This window comes from Lonchura striata, chromosome 15 (genome assembly GCF_046129695.1).
Source record: "Lonchura striata isolate bLonStr1 chromosome 15, bLonStr1.mat, whole genome shotgun sequence".
Taxonomy (NCBI): Eukaryota; Metazoa; Chordata; class Aves; order Passeriformes; family Estrildidae; genus Lonchura; species Lonchura striata.
In genome coordinates this window covers 12,012,443-12,026,382 of record NC_134617.1, presented here as the reverse complement: position 1 = coordinate 12,026,382, position 13,940 = coordinate 12,012,443, and the positions used below count along the sequence as shown (strand labels likewise).

Sequence of the window (13,940 nt, the reverse complement as noted above, 5' to 3'; positions counted from 1 at the left end):
GCTGCCGGCGGGGCGGGGAGCGGGGCCGGGAGCGCGGAGCCGCGCGGTGCGGGGCGGTGCGGGGCGGTGCGGGGCTCGCTGTCCCGCTGCTCACTGCGCGGGGCTCTGTGCGCATCGCGGAGCTGAGCGCTGCCGCCGTGTCCCATGTCGGCTCCGTTCGAGGAGCGCAGCGGGGTGGTGCCCTGCGGGACGCCCTGGGGCCGCTGGTACCAGACGCTGGAGGAGGTGTTCATCGAGGTGCGCGTCCCGCCGGGCACCCGCGCCAAGGACGTGCGCTGCAGCCTGCGGAGCCGGCACATCTCCCTGGCCGTGGGCGGGCAGGAGCTGCTGCAGGTACCGCGGGGGGAGCGGCCTGCGGCCCGTCCGGCGCGTAGGCCGCGGGGCGCGGGGACACGGCTCAGCTGGGTTGTTAAAATACCTCAGAACATCGAGGCCAGCCTGGGACCCACCGCTGGGTCAGCCGGCCCTGTGCTTTCCTTAAACACCTCCAGGGACTGACTCCGCCGCCGGCCTGGGCGGCCCGATCCGATGTGCAGTCACTCTGTGACATTTCTTCCAACCCAGACCTGCCCTGGCGCTGCTTAGGCTGTGTCCTCATGTGCTGTCATTAGTCGCCTGGGAGAAGGTTTGCACACCTGTGCCCTGTGGTGCCTCTCTGTTCTTTATCCCGGGTTTGCTACATTAAAAATGACATTCATTTGAAAGAGTTTTGTTCAGTATCTGGAGGTTTTACAGATGGTGCTTGTCCTCCAGTACATGGAAAGACAACTAGAGAGGGGCTTCTTACAAGGCCATATAGTGATGGGACAAGGAGGAAAAGCTTTAAACTGTCAGAAGACAATTTTATATTGGATATTGGGAAGAAATTCTGTGCAGTGAGGGTGGGGAGGCCCTGGCACAGGGTGCCCAGAGAAGCTGTGGATGCCCCATCCCTGGAAGTGTTCAAAGCCAGGTTGGATGGGGCTTGGAGCAGCCTGGGGCAGTGGAAGGTGTCCCTGCCCATGGCAAGCAGCAGGAATTAGATGAACTTTAAGATCCCTTTCAGTCCAGTCCATTCTGTGATTCTATGAAAAATAAAAATACAAACTCACATGGATTTTAATGTGAATGTGGACAGCATTTCAGTGCACAACTTCAATTGCTCCAGAAAGCAAAAAAAGAACTCAGAAAACAAAACAGAACAAAAAAAACCACCACCAACAACAAAAAAAACCCAAAAACAAACAAACAAACAACCCCCAAAAAACCAGCCTAAAGATAGTTTTACTTTCACATTTATAATGAGCTGCTCATACTACCTGTGCCCTGCACCAGAGCTAGATGTCACTCCTGGCAAAAACACTTGCATTTTCATGACAAGATTATTAAAAATTACATTACCTGCTGAGAAATACAAGCCATTTCAATGACTCCAGATACTGAAACAAAGTATTAAATGCTTCAGTTAAAAAAATAATTGCATAATAAACAATAATTCTTTGACAGGCTACATGCAGGTGTATACTTCTAGGGCCAGATCACTATCCATTTTCAGCAGAATACAAGGTGGTTAAGTTGTGAATAAAACTTTATAACAATGTGAACTAGATGCTGAAGAGGATTTACTGATTTGTAATATTGTCCCTGTCTTTTGCAGGGTAAACTTTTTGATTCTACAGTAACTGATGAAGGAACGTGGACCTTAGGTAATAACCAACATGTGAAGTGACATTATAAAGACAGTAAAACTTTCCAGTAGACACTGCAGAATAATTTAGCCCCTCTTTATTAATGGGAAAGATTACTTCCTTCCCATAGCTTTGTAAAAAGGCAGTCATTATTGCTGGATTAAGGAGTTGAGGTATTACAAAAGCACTTGAGACTAAGGTTAATGAGATGCCACATCCTGGAAGGCCCTCATCGATGGGTTGCAAACATTTCCATATAGTGAGAAGTTTTTTGCAAACCTTCATTTAAAGGTAAACAGTTATGTGGTACAGCTATGTGGTCTATGACTCTCCATAATTACTACCTTTTATGCATTACATTTTCTTGAGTGACAAAAGTGACAATATCTGCAGTCCAAGAGAAACAGAAAAAAAATTTTAAATCACACTAAGGTTTCTACATATAATGAGGAAAAAAGAATATTAGGCCATTATATCATAAATACTGTTAAGTATTCTGAATATCTTGGGGTTTGGTAATCATATTTGTGGACTGTGCCTCTCAGTGTTTTCCTATGAAGGATTTTCTTTTCCATTCAATATTTATATTAAATATTTATTGATAATTTAGTAGTTTAAGGCACTAAAATTAAAAGTATTAATACACATTGTGAAGTGAAGCCCAGTCTCTTTCAGTACACAAATTGTCTTCAAAATACACTTCTAATGCTGTATTTATTCACTTCAGAAGAACTAAACACTTGCACATTTACTCTGAAACATTCTTCCAATATATTCTCTGTGCCATGCACACTGTTTAAATAATCATCTGGTCATGTGTTGCTAAAACTTAGTTCTGGCTTTTGTTGGTAATAACTCTTTGTAAAACCTGACCTTAAATTTTTCATTATTGCCTTAGCAGAGTTGTCTGTATTAATAGATTAAATCTTTGTTGTCAACATCTCCAAGAGGTTACTTTATGTTTGCATAGAAATAGTCATGAACTGTGTTTAATCCCTTGAAACAGCTTCAGCATCTTACAGGCCAGAAGGGGAGAGATGAGAGTACAGGCTCTCTTTGCTTCAGCCTTTTCTCTCTTGTTAATGTTGATTTATTTATCAAGAACTAGGTTGGCACTGGCATTAAGAATTTAAATAACTTCACTTCTTGTGCTTATTAATGATGAATTCACCAAACCAAGAAAAGAACCACCACGTAGGACTGAGTTTAAAGGTTTTTCTATGTGTTTTCATTCAACAGAAGACAGGCAGCTGATAAGAATTGTTCTAATGAAGACAAATAGAGATGCTGGAAATTGTTGGACATCTCTGTTAGAAAATGAATATGCTGCTGATCCTTGGGTACAGGACCAGATGCAAAGGAAACTTACACTGGAGAGATTCCAAAGAGAAGTAAGTTAAAGCACCATAATTACTCCTTATATGTTTTGTTAGCACACAGAGGTTATGGCCAGGAAAGCTGAACAAATACCATGGAATATATGCTTTAGTTCAATATCCATAAAATGCTTATAAGGTTTTATCACTGTGCTTTGAAGAGATTATTCTGTCTGCACTTTGCCTGCAGGGTTTCTGGCAAGTTCAGGTGAGTTTGGAGGTGCTGTTGCTGTTTTAGTAATTGTATCTTCCTAACAACTTTTCTCTTGTTAGGCTACACACAACTTCTGTTATGATCTAGAATTATGACATAGCTGTATTTACAATTTGATCATCAAATTGTACTGGATATGCTTTTTTATAATGTAAGATGGAGTGGAATAGTTGGCTGGAAAAGACGATGTTCCTTGTGTTTTCACTAAAATTGCCGGAATTGTTTTGCTATACCTTTGGCACACAACTATTCCTGTACATGTCTGCAGAGGTGTAGAATTACATTTTACATACCAGCTGAATCAGCAGGCTATGTATACTGCAGCAGAGAAAAGCAGTTTTATGAACCCCGTCATCCATCAGAGCACATACTTAGATTTTCAAAAGGCAGTTTCAAAGGATACCAAAAAGCCAGATCTCTTTCTTGAATTTTCCTTAATATTTCTTTTCTGGGAGGTCTGACTACTTGCTAAGTCAAGAACAGCATTACAAAGTCACTTCAGCAGTAGGCAACCAAACTATGACAAGTCAAAGGTTGTTGATGCATTTTCCAAGAACTTCAGTGCTGTGATAAATGTATGACAAGTTGATCGTTATATGTTCTTGTTCCAATGACAGAATATTAACAAAAAGCAATTTAGGAGATTTTTTTGTGGGTTGTCTGGGTTTTTTTAAAGCATTTTTATTCTAAATAATTTACTTACTAAACTATTTTTAATTTTACTTCCATCAGAACCCTGGGTTTGACTTCAGTGGGGCAGAAATTTCTGGGAACTACAGCAAAGGAGGACCAGACTTTTCTAGTCTTGAAAAGTGAACTTTTTATACGTGATCCTTTAGAGAAATTACATGTTACAGTTAAGGACTGGAATCATGTAACTGTTGAAGACTTCAGTGATCTCTTCAATGGATTGTTGTCAAAAGTAATTACTTCAGTGAAGAGAAAGAAGATCTTTTCCAGCAGAATGAAGATAAAGTGTTACCAGCTGATTTATAAGCTGTGATAACTTTATGATACTAAGGCAAAACTATAGACAAAGGTGTACATAAAAAAGTAACATCTTTGAGCAGAATGTTTGGTTTGGGTGTTTTTTTCTTTTTAGAAACACCACAAAGTAAAGTAAACAAATCAGTTATAAATCTACCACTTGTCTTAATGCAAGAATATCTCCTTATTCTTGCTTATCCACACTTGGGAAAGAATCCCCATGCACCAGACTGGGGCTGATCTGCTGGAGGGCAGCTCTGTTCAGTATTTTTATTGACCACATTGATAAGGGTGTTGAGTCTTTCATTAGTAAATCTACAGATGACACTAAGCTGGGAGCGTGTGTCCATCTGTTGGAAGGTAGGAGGGCTCTGCAGGGAGACCTGGAATGGTTGGATGGATGGGCAGAGTCCAGTAAGATAAAGTTTAATAAATCCAAGTGCCAAGTTCTGCATTTTGGCCACAAGTAAGTCCCTGCAACATTACAGGCTGGGAATGGTGTGCCCAGCAGAAAGGGACCCGTGGCAACTGGTCAGCAGTGCCCTGGTGGCCAAGAAGCTGTATGAGGAATGGTGTGGCCAGCAGGAGCAGGGAGGTCATTCTCCTCCTGTACTTGGCACTGGTGAGGGCACACCTCAAGTGCAGTGTCCAGTTCCAGCCCCTCAGTTTGGGAAGGATGTTGAGACACTCGAGTGCATCCAGAGGAGGCAACAAGGCTGGTGAGGGGCTTGGAACACCAGCCCTGTGGGGAAAGACTGAGGGAGCTGGGGGTGTTCAGCCTGGAGAAAAAGAGACTCAGGGGTGACTTCATCACTCAACTCCCTGAAAGGTGGCTGTGGTCAGGTGGGGTTGGGTCTCTTTCTTCAGGCAGCACTACAGAAGCAGAGGACACAGTCTCAAGCTGCATCAAGGGAAACATAAGTTGGATATTAGGAAAAAGTTTTTCACTGAAAGAGTGCTAAAGTTCTGGAATGGCCTGCCCAGGGAGTCACCATCCCTGGACGTGTTTAAAAGACTGGATGTGTTACTCTGTACCACGGTCTAGTTGAGGTGTTCAGGCATGGGTTGGACTCAATATTATCTTGAAGGTCTCTTCCAACCTAGTGATTCTGTGATGCCTGTGTTGCACCTGGACATGAGGAAGAAGTTCTTTCCTGTGCAGAGACTGTGCATAGCAACAGGTTTCCCTGAGTTGGTCTGGAGTCTGCCTTACTGGAGTTCATCAAGAATGTCTGGATGAATCAGTGATGTGCTCTGGGATGAGACTGCTTGAGCAATGAGGTGGGAACAGCTGATCCCACCCATGGTGCCTTCCAACCTGACCCATTCTGCGATTCATTGCTGAAGAACAGATATTGTAAGATATTTACCATTTTCTCATGTGGTTGTCTAGTTGTCCCCTTGCAGCCTCAACCTCTTATAAAAATAAATTGGGGGAAAAAAATCTGCATTATGTCTTACCTCCTGCCTGGAAATTTTTCTCCAGGTACTGTTCAGGTATAAGTCACATTTATAGGCTTCCTACTAAGATGTTTCATAACATACATACAGGAAAAAAGCTACTTAGTTAAGCTCATTTCAGTGTTTAATTTAAAGGTACATATCTTGAGACAGGACAATTAGAATTGCACATTGCATCCTCTCCCAGTAGCCTGACCACACCTTTGAATAACTGCACAGGTCAGCACAATGTCCAGGCAGCACTGACAGGTGTGATAGCCAGTTACACATTTTGCAGTGCAGTCATTCCCACAAGCTCATGAGAAGACTTGATTTGTCCAGTAGACAACTTCGGTATGGTATCTTCTGTGAAAGCTTTAACTAGTTAGAAAGAATGGTTTCCACCTCAGCTGGTAGCATTACAGGCAAGGGTTGGCTGGCCAACACCTCATCCCACACTCTGATCTCTCCTTCTCCCCTCCATCAGTCCATATGACAATCCAGTTTAACAGCCTATTGCCAACAGCCTCTGTCCCACAGTGGGAATTCAAGTCCCCACAGCAGAATTCAAGAGGACATAAGCAACACTCTCCCAGAACCTCTTTTTATCTAACATACAGTAATACATTCTTATTACTCACTTCCTTGGTAGCACTAGAAGCACTAATACCTCAAATATTGACCTGGTCTTCAGAACAAACAGTTGTGTTTTCATGAAGAGATTTATGTTTTATTTAAGAGATTAGAGTTGAAGCAATCTTCAGTGTTTCTCATCTGGATTACTCCTACACAGAGGCCACGGGGAGAACTAGCCCTGCTCCTACTGTACCTGTAACAATGTGCCTGTTCAGTATCAGCATGTACCTCTAGTACAGGAAAACTGGAAAACTAATGTCAGATTTAGGGCATGAAAGGGTTACATGTGACCCAGTTCTTTCCCTTAGTCATTCATTAAAAAACTTCACCAAGTTTTTACACTTAATGAGAGTGGCATCAGTAAACTACAGCTCCTACAAAATACTGCAGTGAGACTAGTGACTGTGTTTCCTAAAGGAACACAGTAAAGTTTCTCTTTTCTCCCGTTCTACCTACTCAACACATTCAGTGGGTATCACAGGCTAATGTTTAATGTGTCTGTGGTAGAAGGCCAGTGCCCATCCTGGCAGGAACACGTGGACACAAGGTACTGCCCAAACAACACACCAGGTGAGCTGGCAGGCATTTGCTGTTGTCGTCCAGTTGGATTAGTCTTTCTTTTCTTAACACACTGCAGCACTGCACTACTGCCTATCTGATTTTCCTAGTATTGCATAATCCTTAGAAAGTGAACCAGGTTTTAAAAATTAATACCTAGTTCAGCACCTGCAGTTACCGTAAACCAAGGTTAGATTAAACAAGCTGCTCTACAAACTCTAAGGTGTTAAAATTCCTTGTATTGGGATTCTGTTATTTCACTGACTAGTGAACAGTCTACCAAGTAAGACTGAAAACTGACACCACATACTGTTGAATTCATCATGAAAAGAACTGGTATTTGCTGGAAGGATCTGTAGTCTGAAATGTTACATGTTCTTTCCATGAGTTGAGTTCTTCATTATTAAGATCAGGGTTCAGACTGTTTCTCAAATATTTGTGTGCCTGTTGACGAGGTCACAGGATGGTCTTCCCATTTTATTGTACTCCTGTAAAAAAACAAGCAAACCAATCAACTGAAGTGCTTTCTACAAGAGCCAAACAAAGCATGAGATCTTAATACAGCAAGACAACAGCAAGATGGCTGTTCTAGAAAAATGTGTAGCCTCTGGAAGTAAAGTCTAAGTAAGGAAGTTTACTATTTTTACAGAGTAGAACAACATTAACAGGAATAACTGAATTACCTATTTTAGCTTTCACTAAGCAATTATACAAGTGAAACTGTATAAAACTGTCTGTTCTAAGTGGCTTAAGTGAACAATTACAAGAAACTCATTCTAGCAGGCTGGTTTTCTGTTTGGGATAAGAGCAAGGCAAAGGATTTTTCCCTTTATGCAAGCTTTACTCCACATTTTGTGAATGTGAATGTGGTCCCAGTGTCTGTAAAACATTTCTGCTACCATGACACACATCAGTTCTTTCTCCAGTGCTCATACATTAATTAGGTTGTCACTTCTTTAGGTACAGCACTGGTTTAAGCATGAACATGAGAACAGGCCAACTACACTTCTGTTAGTTGATTCCAGGAGGTAACCTGTATGGACACTGGAGATAGTTTACAGCTAATTTTACTTCTACATTATCAAAAGTTGATTTTGCAAGGACTTACCTATTATGAGGTGGTCTCTGGAATGGTGGGAAGGTGTGTTATTCTGTAGTAGCTGTGTTTAAGCTGCCGAGCTGTACGTCCGGACACAATCCATTTTAATTTCTGCACATTTGGTTTGGAACACTTGCTTGAGGAATATTCTGTAAGGCACTTTAACACTAGCTCCTTCCAGAAGGTCAATTCTCTGTTGCTTATCTACATAACAAGACATAATGTCCTATGTTAACAACTAGCTGAATCTTTACTTTCTCCATGTACTTTCAGCTTCTTCCACAGGATAGGCAGCCAAATATCTCAGGCCAAATGAAAAAACCCAACAAAACATTACAACAAAACCACAAAAGAAACCAATATTCCAATGCACCTGTTCCTTCCCCACTGTGTAGACCTTTCCATGCATTTTTCTTCCAACCCTCCCTGAAATTTTATCTGCACATACCTTGGAATGTAACTGTAGAAATTCCAATGCCTCTGTCAACTCCAGCAGTTTTTGTTCTTCTATCTCTAGTGCCAAAATAGACAGTGCCAAGACAGAAGGCTGGAGAGAGAAGATGTTTTTAAACACTGCTTTGTTCAGTTTCAGCTGTTTAATTTTCTTTGAATTTTTAAGATGTTTACCTTGGCTTTAGAAAACATGATTCTGCAGTGACAGGCCTTAAGCTGGGTCTCAAGTCTCTCAAAATTAAGGTATTTTCTCCTGTAATAAAAACAGATGAGTTAATCTAGAGGAATGAAAGGTTGATCAAGGGAGCATCACTCTGGGAAACTCAAGAGAAGTAGCAAGAATGTTCATTATCTAAACAAAGTCTTCATTTGCCCCAGAACTTCTGGGGTTACATTCAAACAGGTGTTCAGTCTTGGCAGTCCCAATGCCAAAAATAAATCTTGTGTTACACTGGGGAAGAGTTGCATTACCAAAGCAGGCTTAACAAGGAGTTTCAGTCCTTACTAGCAAAAGGAATCTTTTCTAAACCAGATTTTGCAATCTTTACAATGAGGCAATACTTCACTACAGCATAAGCAGAGATTTATTATACCATCATTATTGAGCAAGTTTGGTTTTCAACTCAGAGAAGCAATATTCCATTTAGGCAAGCAATATTTAAAATTTCAATAATATAAAATCACAGATGCTCACATTTATGACTATTACCAGTAGGGGAGAAAGTTTGTGGGACTTTTAAAGTATAGAAAGGCTAATTACCCAAGAAATTTCTCTGCTTACTTTTCTACATTCTGTATTTTCTGGTCTTAGGCAGTTATAGCAAAATCAGGATCAGCTATTGTACCTTTCACAGCTTAAATTCTCATGAATGAATGAATGATAGAGCTGTAGAAACTGGAAGGTGGTTACAGCTTTGACTTTCCAACACAATTTCTCCAATATGATTTTCTCCATTCTCATCATATCAGAAACAGTGAACCTATACTGGCTTATTCGAATTAAGTCAGTGGCTAAGGGCACGTTTCTCTCTTCTTCTGATGCCTTCACAGCCAAGTAGAAGCAGCTGAGTCCAACGCAGCCCAAGTGTTTAGGCTGTACCTAAAGAAAAGTGAATTGTTATTTTCAAAGAAGAAAGCCTCTGATCAGCTATTACAACATGCAAGTATCTAACTGTAAGCACCAATCTATTTCATCAAATAATTATGGGGGATGAGGGGTTGTTTTGTTTTTTGGAGATTGAAAACTTAGTCTTTTATTGTACATTATTATCTTTGTTTAAGCAAATGGAAAAACAGTTACATACCATAAATTGCATCTCATTCATCTAAAAAGCAAGACTGCAGAGCAATTTTGATTGAGGCAGAATTGACTTGTTAATAAGGTTCTAAAATAGCCTAATATGAAGCTTTTAGGACTTAAAGTGTTGTAGATATTAGGGGTGATAGTAAAAAATTGGGGGTTTCTAACTCTATTGTAAGTATATATACACACACATACATGTATATATAAATGGTCTTATTTTATTCCATAGACAATGTAGTCCTGATTTTTTCTGCTTCATCTGGATTCACAAGTCTTTTAAATCATCATTTTCCCATCCATTCCATCTAGCTTTCCCATTTTTGTTTGCACACACAAGGAAAACAAGCTTTTGTTCTTGTCCAAACTGTACAGCGGTAATCCTGTCTTGTTAAGACAACTTAAAACAACTCAGGTCAGCATGTCACATCCGCACGGGAGAATGCAGCGCTAATGTTTGACCAGATTTTAAGTTTTCAACAGCATTTTGATATACACAATGCTGACTGATAGGGTTGAAAAGGCAGTTAAATGAGAAGTAATTTAACATGTTTTTGTATCTATGCAACAGGAGAGGCAATCTTTCTTGGTCTAAGCTATTAACACCTCCTGTTTCCCATCCCATCGACATCCTTTAGTTTCTCCTTCTCTACAGAAAACACCTTTCTTAACAATATCAAAAATTGAACGGAGAACACAATTTTTTAGCTCCGCACAATCAAGAATGTCTGGAAGCAACTTAACCTTTATCTAAACCCAAGACATTCTAGCTTCGACTAGGAACTAGGCTGAGCGTATACTTTAAAATGCCTTACCTTCATTTTCGACAAAAACCTATCTAAGAAATTCACAGCTAGCGAGAAGGTCTCAGTGTGGAAGCCAAAGAACTGAGTTAAGCTGAGGAGATCTTTCACCTCGAAGTCCCGCAGCCGTGCGGTCATTCGCAGGCCATTGTCGTGGGCAGCCTCGAGCAGCCGGAGGCCGGCGGCGCGGGGCTGAGCCCGCAGCTCCTGCTCCAGCATCGCGGGCAGCTCCAGCGCCGGGTCCCGAGCCGCGCCGCTCGCCAGGGTATCGATCATCTGCCGCGAGAAACAGCGTCAGCCAGACAACCAGAACGCGGCAAAGCCACCCAAGCTCCCAGACTGTGCGGCCAGGACGCGGCAGCCGGGCACAGGCACGGAGCGCCCGGGGCACCCAGGGCATCCCCGGGGCGTCCAGGGCATCCCCGGGGCACCCAGGGCACCCCCACGGCACCCAGGGCATCCCCGGGGCACCCAGGGCACCCCCGGGGCAACCAGGGCATCCCCGGGGCACCCCCGGGGCGTCCAGGGCACCCCCGGGGCACCCAGGGCACCCCCGGGGCATCCCCGGGGCACCCAGGGCACCCCCGGGGCACCCAGGGCATCCCCGGGGCACCCCCGGGGCACCGCGGCCCCGCGGCGGGCGGCGCCTCCCGGGACATGCCCGGGCCTGCCCCTCGCTGCCGCGGGGCTCTGCCGGAGGACGAGCGACCTGCGCGCTCCGCCGGGGGATGGACGGACAGAGGGACAACGCTCACCCCACGGAAGGGACGGGACGGACACGGCACGGGGACGCCAAACGCGCAGCCGGCGGGACGGGAGCCGGCCGCGCGCCCTTACCTTGTCTGTGCGACCCCGCTCCCTGCCCGGGAGGGGCTGGGCGGGCCGGAGGGGCCGGAGCGGGCCCGGAGTGCCCGCAGTGTCCGGAGTGCCCGCAGTGCCCGCAGTGCCCGCAGTGTCCGGGGTGCCCGCAGTGTCCGCGGCGGGGCCGGGCGGTCACTGCCGGGCACAGCCGCGCACCCCGAGCCGCCGCCCCGCCCGCGCAGTGGCGCCCTCTGGCGGCCCCGCCGCGCCGGGCCCCGCCCCCCCAGCCGGCCCCGCCTGCGGCGGGCGCGCGCGCGCGCTCCCCGAGCCCCCCGGCCGGAGCGGCGGCCCCGGCACCGAGGGACCGGCCGGGCAGCGGGGGACCGGCCGGGCACTGAGGGACCGGCCGGGCAATGAGGGACCGGCCGGGCAATGAGGGACCGGCCGGGCACCGAGAGACCGGCCGGGCAATGAGGGACCGGCCGGGCAATGAGAGACCGGCCGGGCAATGAGGGACCGGCCGGGCAATGCGATGAGGGACCGGCCGGGCACCGAGGGACCGGCCGGGCGATGGGGGACCGGCCGGGCACCGAGAGACCGGCCGGGCAATGAGGGACCGGCCGGGCAATGAGAGACCGGCCGGGCAACGAGGGACCGGATGGGCAATGAGGGACCGGCCCGGCAACGAGGGACCGGCCGGGCAATGAGGGACCGGATGGGCATTGAGAGACCGGCCGGGCAATGAGGGACCGGCCGGGCAACGAGGGACCGGCCGGGCAATGGGGGACCGGCCGGGCAATGGGGGACCGGCCGGGCGATGAGAGACCGGATGGGCATTGAGGGACCGGCCGGGCAACGAGGGACCGGCCGGGCAATGAGGGACCGGCCGGGCAACGAGGGACCGGCCGGGCACCGAGGGACCGGCCGGGCAACGGGGGACCGGCCGGGCACCGAGGGACCGGCCGGGCAATGGGGGACCGGCCGGGCAATGAGAGACCGGCCGGGCAATGGGGGACCGGCCGGGCAATGAGAGACCGGCCGGGCAACGGGGGACCGGCCGGGCAATGAGGGACCGGCCGGGCAATGAGGGACCGGATGGGCATTGAGAGACCGGCCGGGCAATGAGGGACCGGATGGGCATTGAGAGACCGGCCGGGCAATGAGGGACCGGCCGGGCAATGAGGGACCGGCCGGGCAATGAGGGACCGGCCGGACAATGAGGGACCGGCCCGGCAATGAGGGACTGGCCCGGCCACTGAGGGACTGGCCCAGACCGGCCCGGACCAGGCCGCTGTGATGGTCTCACTCGTTGGGTCAATGGGAGCTCCCCAAGCATGCACCCAGCCCTGGTATCAGTGCCTTAGGTTTTAACTTTTGTGTTTTTCAGGTTTTGTGCTTCTTGAGTGTGCAGTTCTGAGCTTCATATTAAGTGTTGGTAAGTTTTTTTCATGGGAGTAGGTAGACAATTCCTTCGCTAGCTTGGGACCAGTGATGGCCACCCAGATCTCAGGCCCAAGAGCATGGACAACAACGTGAACTGAAGAGATAAAAACAAGAAGGATGGGACTTCATAACCTAAAGCTATAATTGGACAATTAGCTCCAATATGGAAATGGACCAGTACTTATAAAATGAGAGACGTCATGACCAGTTGTCCATTTTTTTGTGACCATTTGGGTTCATCATGAGTGTAGCCGTGGCTGGGCTCTTGTGCTACTCAAGGTGGATCCATTGAGGCCTTTTAATAAATCCCTACTTTATTCTTTAACTTTGTCTAGCCTCTGTTCTAGGCTTTGTCAGTCTTGATAAGGCATCAGTACAAATGGCTCTTAAAGCATAAATGGCTCCCAAGCCCTGGGGTGGCTCCTGGCTGGCTTTCCAGGCCAGGGCAGATGCTGTCCCCCAGGGCTGAAGGCTGGTGGGGTTAGGTCCTCTACTGCTCTCACCTCCTGCATGACTGAAACCTCTGCAGTACAAGACATTAAAGGGTTCATGTCTTTAATGCTTTCCAGCCCAAATAACATATTCATAGAAGGTGAGATTGTCACCTGCGGGAAAAACAAAAACCCTCCAACAACACTTGGTGATTCTCTAGTGTTAGAGAATCAGGGCATTGCTTTATTCTAGCCAGGATGTGCAACAGAAATCTTTTCATCCACACATAGCCCGGGAGTCCAGAGAAAATCCTTCTGTGACACATCCAACACTCAAACCAGCAGTGAGAACTCTTCCAGGAGCTGTAAATGCTCCACTCCTGAACTGACTCTAGGCAAGTAAAGAGAACTGCGTACTGTAAAGCGCTTTTGGTTTGGGCATGCTTGATGCCCAAGACATTTATTTATTCAATGTGTTCCATTATGTGCTACTTTATCCAAAGTGATTACCAGTTCCTTAAAAATACTGAACAATGGCTGAAGAATCCATTTTGCAAACCATTATGATGGTATTTCAAATGGGTTCAAGGTACTTTAGTTTTTTCTTAAAAGTGTTGAAGTGTTATTTCTACTTCAGCCTAAAATTTTCAAGATGCTTTGTGAAAGTTACTGTCAATTGCTTGAAAGGCTGAAAATTCTCCTGAGGAATGAACTAACCTTTTCTGAAAAGCA

General features: G+C 46.2%; 2 protein-coding genes across 2 annotated transcripts; one reads left to right on the top strand and one right to left on the bottom strand.

The window, feature by feature from the left end:
* Window positions 1-2: 2 nt before the first annotated feature.
* On the top strand, window positions 3-4,329 carry NUDCD2 (NudC domain containing 2). Its single transcript, XM_021549454.2, has 4 exons — window positions 3-333; window positions 1,637-1,685; window positions 2,907-3,058; window positions 3,990-4,329. The coding sequence occupies exons 1-4, from the start codon at window positions 145-147 to the stop codon at window positions 4,071-4,073; spliced, it is 474 nt and encodes a 157-aa protein (XP_021405129.1). The 5' UTR covers window positions 3-144; the 3' UTR covers window positions 4,074-4,329.
* A 1,478-nt stretch (window positions 4,330-5,807) lies between these two features.
* Window positions 5,808-11,569, bottom strand: CCNG1 (cyclin G1). The gene is made up of 7 exons (XM_021549453.2): window positions 11,371-11,569; window positions 10,546-10,809; window positions 9,276-9,529; window positions 8,605-8,683; window positions 8,426-8,524; window positions 7,987-8,181; window positions 5,808-7,366 (listed from the first exon to the last, which is right to left on the bottom strand). Exons 2-6 carry the CDS (start codon window positions 10,807-10,809, stop codon window positions 7,990-7,992), a joined length of 888 nt encoding a protein of 295 aa, XP_021405128.1. The 5' UTR covers window positions 11,371-11,569; the 3' UTR covers window positions 5,808-7,366; window positions 7,987-7,989.
* Between the last annotated feature and the right edge of the window lie 2,371 nt (window positions 11,570-13,940).

Excerpts from the sequence above, each read along its gene's own strand:
- NUDCD2 (XM_021549454.2), top strand. The coding sequence starts at position 145 with ATGTCGGCTCCGTTCGAGGAGCGCAGCGGGGTGGTGCCCTGCGGGACG. Across the intron at positions 334-1,636 it reads GCGGGCAGGAGCTGCTGCAG|GGTAAACTTTTTGATTCTAC; the intron begins GTACCGCGGGGG and ends TGTCTTTTGCAG. Across the intron at positions 3,059-3,989 it reads TGGAGAGATTCCAAAGAGAA|AACCCTGGGTTTGACTTCAG; the intron begins GTAAGTTAAAGC and ends TACTTCCATCAG.
- CCNG1 (XM_021549453.2), bottom strand. The coding sequence starts at position 10,809 with ATGATCGATACCCTGGCGAGCGGCGCGGCTCGGGACCCGGCGCTGGAG. Across the intron at positions 8,684-9,275 it reads GAGAATTTAAGCTGTGAAAG|GAGAAAATACCTTAATTTTG; the intron begins GTACAATAGCTG and ends TTTTTATTACAG. Across the intron at positions 8,182-8,425 it reads TTCTACAGTTACATTCCAAG|ATAAGCAACAGAGAATTGAC; the intron begins GTATGTGCAGAT and ends CTTGTTATGTAG.